Source organism: Chelonoidis abingdonii, chromosome 23, assembly GCF_003597395.2.
Source record: "Chelonoidis abingdonii isolate Lonesome George chromosome 23, CheloAbing_2.0, whole genome shotgun sequence".
Lineage (NCBI taxonomy): Eukaryota > Metazoa > Chordata > Testudines > Testudinidae > Chelonoidis > Chelonoidis abingdonii.
Window position 1 is genome coordinate 4,781,690 of NC_133791.1, and position 11,622 is coordinate 4,793,311.

Below are 11,622 nucleotides of genomic sequence, written 5' to 3' on the forward strand. Positions count from 1 at the left end.
CTTGATATCTTTGGTGAAATCCTGGCTTCACTGAAGTCAATGGCAAAACTCCTATTAACGTCAATGAAGGCAGGATTTCAGCAGTTGCAACTTCTTCTAAATCAGGGGTTCTCAAATTGGGGGTTCTGAACCCTGCAGGGGGTCATGAGGTTATTACATGGGGGGATCATGAGCTGTCAGCCTTCACCCCACTCTGCTTTGCCTCCAGTATTTATAATGGTGTTAAATATATAAAAAAGTGTATTTAAAGTATGAGGGGGAGGGGAGGTCACACTCAGAGGCTTGCTATATGAAAGGAGTCACCAGTACAAAAATCTGAGAACCCCTGATCTACATCAGTAGAGCAGTGTTCTCTTCCATAGCTTGGCCTGCTAAATTACCCTGCTATTGATCCATGAGTTTTTAATCCTCTTCTTTGTGTAGGTGTGGTGTGGTTCCTACAGACCTGAGTATGCCAGCCAGTCTATAAAGACAGATGTTCACAGCCCTTTGAAATACAGGTGAGTCGTAAGGACTTGGGCTAGTACTGTATAACCTATTTGACCCGCTCACTGCAGTGTATCAGGAGAGAGCATGCTGAAGCTGTTTTACACAGCTAGCAACTGCTTGCTAATGCTTCAACACAATCAAACTAGATTAACCCCCTCCAAGCAAATTTCTGCCAGAATTCCACCACCTTAGACACACCTGAAAAGAAACCCACTCCCGTATTGAGTCCAGGGAACTTGGCTGCACTGAGAAGCAGTACACTCCTTATCTGCATCCCACCCAGAACCCGCCACGGAAGAGTACAAAGAAACGTGTCAGGGGTTAGGCAATGCAGCAATACACCAGCCTGCAAAACTCATGCTATTACCTCTTCAATTAGTCCCCAGACATTGTTTTTAAAGTCTGACTCGCCCCCTGAAAGAATAATTCTATTGTGTCATTTCACTGGATTATCTTCAAGCTGGGTTTAAAACAAGCAAACTCACTCTTGTCTATATAACTGCACATCCAGGGAAGGTGGGGCGGTGTATGTGTATACACGTGTATATCTTTGAGGAGGAATCCAGTAAGTAAAGGAGGTAAGGAAGAGTAACTTAAAAACTTCCATGCAGGCACAAGTGTCTACCCACGTCGTCCTCATTGCCGGAGCAGGACCTGTGTCTAGACCGTACCCAGTGGCAATGCTTGACAGTGGCTTGCTGTTCTTTGCAAGCATCTGAAGGCCATCCTTCGCCTTCATGGAGATTGTTTCAGTGGCTGGGCTCCCTTTGGCCTCAGCACTAGTTGTGCCACTGAGGATGTTGCATCTTGCTTTATACCTAGATCGTGCAACAATCCACCCGCCCGGACCCACTGGTTCCGTGCGGGATCAAAAGCCTGCCAGCATGAACCCAACTGCAGAATCATAGCCTGAGACTGTATAAGCCATCTGGGGTAGAGACCATCTCTTAGTGTATGTGCCCAGCACAATGTAGACCTGACTGAGACCTCCAGCCCTGATTCTCTCAAGGACATGCTTACGTTCTTTTCTGCACCGTGTCCTCTGCATGCTCCTGATGTACAAATAAACCCCTTTCTTTTTCTCCCTTGTGTTGTCTAGGGTGATGGGATCCTTGCAAAACTTTGAAGCTTTCTCTGAAGCATTCCACTGTAAGAAGGGCACAGCCATGCACCCTGTAGAGAAATGCAGAGTGTGGTAGCCAAAACAAACAATGATGCGGCTGATGATAATGCTTTGACTGCACAGTCTAAAAACTGAACTCATGTGGCTACCTGCTGAATGGTTCTAGCCAGTGATGTGCCTGATGTTTTCCTGCGCAGTGACAGCCAAGGTTAATGGTGCAGCTACTGTAGTCAGAATTAAAGAAGCTACAGCTGTCGGGCTTTTGTGGTTTGGCGGGAATGTACGCAGGCATCTCACAATGTTGTCTGATTGGGCTGGATTGAAAGTGACAGTACGCTTCAGGAGAAAAATGACTGTTTCAAATGACATCCTGACTGTTAAGATACCACATCAGGGTTACCAAGACTAGCTCTTTAAAAAATAAAAGCCGCTCTATTTTTCAGTGAGGAATATTCATTTTAGTATGTCTTTCAACTAACATTCTTTCACAATTCAGTAAGCCTGTCTGACTTTTCACGGAGTTAATTATTTTTCAATATTCTGATTCAGTTTCTAGTGCACTTCTCCCAAACCCAAGGGTAGAGCTAGTTAATTTATGTGCTGTCCACGTAACAGTCTGCTCACACCTCCATGACTGCTTTGTTGTAAGAGATTGTAATTTGTCTTGATATTTTACAAGGTGAGCTATATGTTCAAATACCTGCTAGCTGCTGAGTTCAAGCAAAGCTGAACCACTGTTTTTGCACTTCTTGTTTTGCTCTACCGGGCAAGTTTAACATGATCTCAACGCAAGGAGATGTAAAGAACTTTTAAAAGAGGAGATTCCCTAGCATTGCCAAGGTCAGGATTACATGGGTCTCTTCCTCCCTTCAGAAATATATTTAAGAGGATTCTTATTCTTCCATTAAGGGTAAATATTTAGAATATTTTAGTGGCAAAAGCTTGTGCTTAGTGTAAACAGCAAAACATTTACACAGGGAAACAATTATCTATTTTTAATCCTGGGCTTTTTTATTTTGCTATAGTCTGCTTTTAAAGATTGGATGTCATTACACTTTAAAAATGCACAAGTCTTGTTAATTTTTATATAAATAAAACTTGTACTGCAGCAAATTGTTCAGGCATTTATCTGTAGAAACAGGTCTGGATTGCTTTCTTCCATGAATGCTAAAATTTCAGAATAACTAGTACTGAAATGGGCAATCCTCTATATTGGACTTAAAACGTTCTGCACTGAAAATGTTTATTTTTGGTATGTACCACTGGAAAGCAAGATACCTCTTATTCTTCATAATTTAACATTTGGTATTCGTTATCTTAACAGATGTCAAACCAAGTTATTAATGCATTCAGTCTCTATGTAATGCATAATTAAGAAAAGATTAATTTTATTTTTATGGAATGTGACTTACGACCAGCGTCAGTAGCATTTTGCTAAGAGTTCTATTTTGTTGTTGAGTGTCCATCTAGCAAGCAAGTTTCATTAGCAAAATAAATTAATCCCATCACCCCTTTAAAAAAATAATCTTAGAACAATCTTCAAATTTGAAATCATTGAGTTAAAAACAAACGATTCTGGAATTCACTTCATTAAATCAGCACTAATTACCAGTAGCAGCTTTATACTAGAGAGAAGTGTCTAGTTGTCACTTGAGCTATTTTACTATTTGACAGTAATAGTGTGCTCTTATCAAATGAAGTCTGGATAATATTTGCATATACATGTAATACATGGAGAATTCTCTGCAACTTGAGCTCTTCAAACCACAATTTGAGGACTTCAATAACTCAGACATAGGTTAGGGGGGTGTTAGAAATGGATGGGTGAGATTCTGTGCTTGCATTGTGCAGGAGGTCAGACTAGATGATCATAATGGTCCCTTCTGACCTTAAAGTTTATAATCTTCTCCTGGCAAAATGAAGTTGATCTACAAATTGAGAGCATCTACTACAGCAGAAAACCCCTAATTCATTTAGCTTGAATTTCTAGATTAGAAGAGTTTATTTAATGACAAACCTATCTGCCCTTACCCCCTCCCTCCCCAACTCAGAGACCTTGTGCTTTCTCAGGGTCTAATTTCTCTCCTATGTACCACAAAGTCCATGGGAGCAATGTATAGAAGAGAGAAAGCCTTAGTAACATGGGCAGTTGCCTTCCCTTATGTCCGTAAGCACCTTGTACCATTAGTTAGGGCCTAATCCTCAAGAGAAGGTGATGGTGCTCAGCACCACCTAGGACTGGCTATGCACGCTGGTATTGCAGGAGATATAAACAAGGACAGGATTAAACCCTAGTAACGTGCTGCTATTCACTGAGCATGGGCTATTTTCATACTTAGCTGCATTACATACTGGATCTCAAACAAGCACCATATCCATTATTGACACTTGCTCAGGCAGAGGTAGAGAGCGCATACATGAGCTCATGGGTTTGGTATTTATATACACATCAGCTGGAGAAAATGGGGGTTTAGGACCCAACCATGTACAGTGCTAGCTGGAGTGTTTAGACCTACATGAGCTATGCAACTAAGAAAGGAAAATCTACAGCCAGATTCAAGCCATTTAATGAGACTGGTAGAATCAAATGCCTTTGAAAGTCTGGCTTGGAGTGCCTAACTCCCAGGGAGGGGGAATCAATGCATGTTCGGAGCCTAAATATACTTGAGGATCTGGACTTTAAAATCTGGCTCAGGTCTACAGGCATAAAACCAACCAGATGAGTCTAGAAACAAGCTTCTCTAGCCCCCTTTTTAAAAAGGAAAAAAAAAATTTGCCTCCCCCTCCTGCTGTAGAATGTATAAAACAAAACCTTCCTCATTGAGTCAGTGACCTAAAAGGTCTACTTACTGAAATGACAGCTGCAGAACCTGGCTGCCAGGCACTCTCTCCTGAGGTCTCTTCCACATTAGTTTTCAGGGAGAAATCACTGGGGCACCTCTGGGTTTTACTGAAGTTTAACACCACACATCTACTTCCTGTCAGGTAGTAGCTGAAGACACATGGTCACTTCCAGCAAGGGAGGGCTTGTTCAATTAGCTTAGATGATGAAATACTGGGCATGATGCAGCTAAAGTGAAGTATTCACCTACCACAATAAAAATCTGTGTGTAGTTGGCAAGTTTCAATTACCCTTAATGTTAAGGAGCTGGATCTCATTTTCTTGGCAGTTAGATGTTCAGTTAAGATAAAGCAGATGATTAAACACCATAGTGGTGGTTTAGTTGGAAGAAAACAGTGAAGGATAGCCCCTTCACTTGTTAAAATTAAGCACCAAGATATAACACAGTTGTTAACTCCTCCGTTAACATGCAGTTCTTATGCCTGCTGTACATTAAATTAGATTCCATTTCTAATCAGCACTTTGTGACTCAATATACAATGGGAACCATACAGCATGCTACTGCAGCTACAGTTTAAAAAATTAACCAGATCTCTTCTTCTCCCATTTTATGAAGTTCCAGGCCAAGTATTCAGAGCTTTTCTCCTCCCCGCCATTAGAAAGCTGTACCTATATACAAAGCTCAAGGCACTGGCATAGCACCAAAACACAGAAGTCTCAGCTCTGCATTACAACAGCTTGCAAAATATTTTCATTCACTTTATTTTTAAAAAAATAACAAGAACCACTTCACTGCTTCTTTAAAACCTTGCTTTGAAGGTGGTAGAGGCCTGAGCGCTTTTCTGCTCTGCTCATAAATTAACCAGAATTGCATAGATGATGCAATGTAAGATTTAAGATATTCATATTGTGACAAGAGTGAATGTTTCTAAAGATCTACTCTAGGAATTATTTGGGGAAAGCCCATGGCTTGTGTTATCGAGGAAGTCAAGACTACGAGATTACAACAGTCCCTTCTGGCCTTTGGAATCTATGACTAGACAAGATTTAGCAATTGGTCGTAGTTCAGACATTGTGACCTCTTCGGGCTAGGGACCTTCTCTTGGCAGAAGTCAGAGTAGAAATAAAGTATCACCCTCAAGTTTTGACAGGTGAGATGCTGTATGTGTTTTGCTGGGATCACAGGAAATTAACCTACATCATATTTAAATGTGCATCATTAGTGTGTACAATAGTCAAGTTGGTCTTTGAGTGTTTCCTATTTCTACACTGTTTTTAATTAAGTGACTAATTAAAAAGGAGTGTTAAGTACTCTGACAAATCAGCATATTAAATCATTTGTGTATGGTTGCAGATAGAATAATAGTCACTTTGTCATGTTTATTGTCCATCTTCACTTACTCACCTTTTCCAGACCAGGAAACCTATTGCAATTAGTTCACACAACAGAAAATGACAGTTGAAGGTTAAACTCCATCATCAGCATGAGATGCCTACTCTTGGGTGTGTCTGCAGTTAGAATATGGCTCTTTAAATGCACCTAGCTGACCCAATAGCTGACCTTGGTCCAAGCTCATCAGCTAACGCATGCTGGCTTTAGGAGAAGGAAGGCATCAGTGCTTTCTCTGTGATCTGGTATTCTTTGCTCCTTGGAGCCTGGATTTGATGACTATAGAGGCTCATTATCCAGGAGTTTTCCTAGGACATAAGGATTATTTAGGGCTAGTGTTAAAGTTTCATCATTAGGAAGAATGTGAGGGATAGGTAGGGAGATGGAAGGTAGATAGGGCTGCTGGGCTTTCCTCAGTCTTTTGAATGGCATGTGGTGTCTTAAATAGTTGCCTACAAAATCTATTTCTCTGCACCAAGGAAAAAAATCTTGAGTCCACTTTTACTGTAGCTTAGGTTGAAGCTAGAGTAAAGAGTCTCTTTGGACAACAGCCTCAGATAGAAAGAGCACATAGTCTTAGCTCTTTTATTAGATGAAAGAGCATGCCGTGTTCTGAGTGCATGCAGCAGCATGACCTCCACCTGCTGTTGCACCCCAGGGTATGTATTCAGTCTGCTTCAGCTAAGACACTAAGTTAAGCTGCCCTCTGACCAAGCTGACACTGGCACAGCTTTAGAAGTGTGTTCAGGTACTCTGCCCACAGTTATCTGTAAGGCTCTTCTGTTTTAATGCCTTTAAGAAGGGTGAAGTTCAGCCACCACCACTACTTGCTAATGAAGTGTTTCTGCAGAGCAGGACAAGTAGAACGTGGGTGGAAAGGACTTCTAACCAGGGAAGAAAGCTAATAGGGGAAGTTGATAAACTATTAGCACTGGCCATGAAGCAAGAGGCTCTCCTTGTCTTACAATCCTCAGACGATACTCTTGTTCACACCTACTGGTCACCTGATCAAAATGATCCAATGGGAAAGCCACCAAACTAGCTCAACATTATAACCAATAGCAGCAACAAGGAAAGCTTTGTTATGCTCATCCAAGGACAGCCTGACAGCACTTTGCTTTAGGGCATTTACTCACACTTCAGTGATTTGGCCATTATACAAAATTATGAATATAGACACAGTGGGGTGAGATTACAGCAGCTATGAAGTGGTAGAACAGAAGGTCACCGCACTGGCTTCTTTCTTGCTCAAAGAAATTGCTCCCTGCTCCTTTCCATCATCTGGTACAGGCCTCTTCATCGCACTGTAGAGACAGTCATTGGGTTAGCAAAGTGCCTCCCTCAAGCCCAAGGGGAGGTGGGGCAGGGGAGACACCCAGGAAGTCCTACACAAAAGAATATTTTGCTCCTTTTACTTTTCTACCCTTGTCCCCCTTTTCTTCTACCCTCTCTAAACCAGTAGGTTAGAACCCAGCTTCATCTCATGGCCTCCATAAAGGCACCTGAACCTGGAATCCACTTCTGAACCTGAAAAACCAGGCTTCCTCCACCAGGCCAAACAAACCCTAATCCACCTTTCCTGGGCTCCCTACATAGGTTGCTTTCCTCCTCCCTTGAAGCACAAAGACCTTCAAGCTGTGCACTTTCATATGCGGCAACGATGGCTGTCTTTAGCTTCCTGTTTGTCCACTTCCAGCAGGAATTCTGTCAGCTTATGGGTGCACGCCAGGGGAGACAGGGACTTGTCGGCCAAGCCCAGCACATCTGGTGGGCTGTACAAACAGATCAAGAGGTAGGTGTCTGTGACAACTACAGCAATACTATCATAGTCTAGGATTTGTTATTCTACTCAACAGGACTGTTCCTAGAGCGAATAGTCTTGGCCTATTTCTCCAAGAACACAAAGTAGTTTACAAATTTTACCTCAATTGAAGAGATCCCCAGAGTCGCTACAAGTTCACAGTAACTAGTGGATGGAAGGAAATTAGAGTTTTGACCAAGGAAGTTATGAACCCACATTCTACAGACTGTCTCTAGCAGACCCTTAGTTGAGTTGCAATAGCAGCCTAGTGTCTCAAGCAAGAGACTAGAGTGCACATATCCCAAGAAAACAAGGAGAAGCTTGGGGGCGGGGGGGCGTGCGGGGGGAGAGGAGAGAATTGTTCTGCCCTGGGGCCCAGAATTGCTGTTGCTGGGCCTGAGGAACAGTTCAGGTTGGGGGCAGTTGCATGGTTGACAGTTTAGTTACTGTGGAACTTAATGATTTTGCAGAAGGGTGTCATTAGGGGCAAGTGCCAGAACTGCTGTTACAGGTGATAATTAACACACATCAGGGAGGGGTTTGTTCCAAGTCACCACAGCACATGGACATTACTACTTGATTTTTCCATGGACATTTATTAAGCCTCCCACTTAGAGGAATCTTTCCATCTGAGAGTTTGAGTGTGTGCCAGCCAAGTATTTAAGCCCAGCCAGTCATCTGCCCTTCCTTCGAAATCCCTACTCACACCACCTCCTTTTAGGCCTACTGCTGGCTCGGCCAGTCTAAAAGCACCTTCCTCTGGTAACTGGAAGCACCGTAGGAATTACTGAGGCTGCCGCCATTAACCTTAATGAGAAATTTGTTAGAGGGCATTGGGAGGCTAAGCTGTCAGTCACGTATCCTGGAGTCTCAGAGGGAACCATTAAAGGTGATTAGTCCCTTCCTCTCCTACCCTCACACATCTGAAGTGAGGTTTTTTACCCACGAAAGCTTATGCCCAAATAAAAAAAATGTTAGTCTTCAAGGTGCCACTGGACTCCTTGTTTTTGTGGATACAGACTAACACGGCTACCCACACACAGTCACTAACTGTTCTACTCACTTGTGGGAGAGCCCGATTTCTTTGGAAGTCTTGGATGCTCAGCAAGAATTAGTGGCACCTACAAATCTTGACTGCAAGGGGCTATTTGAGCTAATGCTACAGAAATCTTGGGGACAGTTTAGGAACAGGCAAACTGCATTACACTGTGCTCTGTTCCCAGAGAGTATTAGCCTTAAGAGCAGACCAGTGATTTCCTAATCCTCTTTAGCAGCAAGCTGATGGGAATCTGTCCTTGCCACACCTCTGCTAGAGGGTTTTCACACACAAACAGTGAAGGGAAAGCTGGCATAATTACCACTATGCTGTTTGTGTGAAAATTGGTAAAGCAGTAAAGGTTAGAATGCTGACCCACTAAAAGTCACTATAGGTTTTGTGTTTTATTAAAGTTAACTATAAAAAAATTAGGTAAAAGTAAATACCTTGAGCAGTGCGAGGGAGCTTTTCTTTGGAAAAGCAGCTGACATCTAAACTCCCCATAAACTGGACAGAAAGAGCCCCTGGAAGTCTGGCTGGTGATTACTCAAAACCATCTCAGACTGTGGGTAACTATATCTGGAATGTCCTAAACTTATTGCTTATGTCTGTGTATGCTTAATATCCAATTGTAGTTTTAAATAAGACCATGTTTACTTGTATTAATCATTTTATCAGACAGAAATTGCTGTGTTCCCATGGATTTATTTCTGATACTGCCTGGAGTGAAACGGTGAAGTTATCACTGATGTGGGTTCTGAAAACCCCAGGTAACAGCATGAGGACGGCTGGAGCCTCTAGCAGGTCTAAGGGAGTGGGAGGAGACAGTCAGCTCAGGACTGCAGCAGGGGTTTTTTAGGAGGAAGAAGGGCACAGGGGGCGAGGAGTCCCAGGCTCTAGCCCCACCAGCTCCAGAGCTGGTTGAATAAGAGGAAAGTCATAAGGATTGAGTCATCTTTTTGAAAGCTCAAGACATTTTGCCCAGATTGAGGCACAGAGGCAGTCTCACACTGCTCAGCCAGCTCTCCCCTCCCCCAAAGGGTCTGAAAAGCACATGGTGACTCTTGGGTAGACGTGCTCCTTTGAGCTGGATTATAAGGCAACTGTAGCATTGCTGTGGGGAAGACACAGATTTAGCCCCACTCTTGCTCTAGCTTTGCCAAAGATCCCTGTAGAAGCTCCATTTCTGCTCAGGTCTAGACTTCAGAGGAGTCACGGTAAAGACTAGCAGCAGAACCTGGTCCTGGTCTCCATATGAACCCTCTCTGGAGGGCACAGCAGGGCTCTAGGTTCTAGAGCACGTGGGATGAAGTGCTAGGCCACCCGGGCCGTTTGCATTAAAGACAGACACATTGCACAGGATTCATTTAGGCTACATTTCCCTCACCTCCCGATTTTTTCCATGACTGCAGCAGATCCACTACTTCTCAAACATCTCTATGGGATAGTCTTGAGTCTGGTAGCGAACAGATAGTGAGGGCTTGTCTACACAAGCAGCAAAGTGCACTAACCTGACTATACAGACCCTGCTGGAGGGCACTGAAGTCCCCTAGTGTGTTTTAATGTAGTCCTGCTCAAAGTGTAGTCTCTTGGCAAACAGTAGCAACACCTACTTCCTCTTATTTGGTATGAAAGAGCACCAAGTTAAAGCACACCAGGGAACTCAGAGCATGCTCCAGCAGGGTCAACACTGATCAGTCAGTGCACTTCATCAATCACACGTCTGGAGTGCGCATTCCTCTCCCATGGAGACAGGCTTGGTTCGCTGTTGGTACAGAGCTCTAGGTAAAGTCTGGAGTGAGGTGGCTCCAGCAGGTTCCTTCATTTTTAAAATGATAGCTCAGTTTCCAGCATTAGAGGAACAATAGCTCTTACCTGAGGTTTCACGCCCTCTTTAACACTTGCCGAGATCCCAAGGGTTTTGATGATGGTTTCCAAGGGAACATAGTCACCAGGTGAATCCTGTATGAAGTGCAGGAGCAATTTCTCTCCACCTGAAAAAGGACAGGATGTATTTAAAGTCATTATGAATGACAAGCATTGGGCAACAAGGCAGAGAACAGATGTAGTCTTTAATAAGGGATCGCTGACAGCCAGTCACGTTCACATCAAAACTGGAACAGCTCACATGCATCCCAATGAGAGTGAATCACAGACTGCAGAACATTTAGGAGTGAGATCAGATTTCCCTCCACACCCCATTCAAGCCTTCGCAATCTCAGGGCTAAGTCTACACTAGAACTGCTACAGCAGCAGATGCTCTACGCTGACAGGAGAGAGCTCTCCTGACAAATTACTCCCGCCACCTCCCCGAGCAGCAGTAGTTACGTCAATGGGAGATGCTCTTCCACTAACATAGTGCTGTCTACACCAGAACTGAGGTCGGTGTAACTTATATCACTTGGGGAAGCACCTCTGAGCAACTTAAGTTATACTGAAGTAGAGCGCTGATGTGTACAAGCCCTGTGTCTGCCAGCAAACTGCACTGACCCATGCTCTCATGTGAATTCAATGCAGCAGTTCTAGGGTAGCATGGGGCTTTTCCTAAAGCCTGTAGGAACACTGACATTTCCAACAATTACAAAAACCTAGCGTCACTACCGGGTTGGCAAACAAGTAGTACAGGTGTTTTCATCACAAGTGTTTGCCAGCTCCCCTTTGAGAAGTCATTCAGAATAGGTTCTGCTGCAGAATGGAGAGCAGTGACATACTAATGTGACTTGAGACCCAAGCAAGAACTTGGACTTTGTACAGGGCTATTTTATTAAAGAGGAAGCAGCATGTACTGTATTCGGAGACATTCTATACATCCAACTGGGACAGCTGCACTCCGGATTTCCTGTATCAGAGGGGGAGCTGTGTTAATCTGGATCTGTAAAAGCAGCAAAGTCCTGTGGCACCTTATAGACTAACAGACGTTTTGGAGCACAAGCTTTCGTGG

General features: G+C 43.5%; 2 protein-coding genes across 3 annotated transcripts in view; one reads left to right on the forward strand and one right to left on the reverse strand.

The window, feature by feature from the left end:
* Positions 1-3,416, forward strand: part of MMEL1 (membrane metalloendopeptidase like 1) — a 47,390-nt gene extending 43,974 nt beyond the window's left edge. For both annotated transcript variants that reach the window (XM_032763780.2, XM_032763779.2), the window contains exons 22-23: positions 424-500; positions 1,589-3,416. In XM_032763780.2, the coding sequence (XP_032619671.1) occupies positions 424-500; positions 1,589-1,688 (177 nt within the window). In that variant the 3' untranslated portion in view covers positions 1,689-3,416. The remainder of the gene's footprint in view (positions 1-423; positions 501-1,588) is intronic.
* A 1,784-nt stretch (positions 3,417-5,200) lies between these two features.
* Positions 5,201-11,622, reverse strand: part of PRXL2B (peroxiredoxin like 2B) — a 17,747-nt gene continuing 11,325 nt past the window's right edge. Inside the window, exons 6-7 of the mRNA XM_032763752.2 lie at positions 10,557-10,675; positions 5,201-7,148 (exon numbers count right to left, since the gene is read on the reverse strand). Coding sequence (XP_032619643.1) covers positions 7,122-7,148; positions 10,557-10,675 — 146 coding nt within the window. The 3' untranslated portion in view covers positions 5,201-7,121. The remainder of the gene's footprint in view (positions 7,149-10,556; positions 10,676-11,622) is intronic.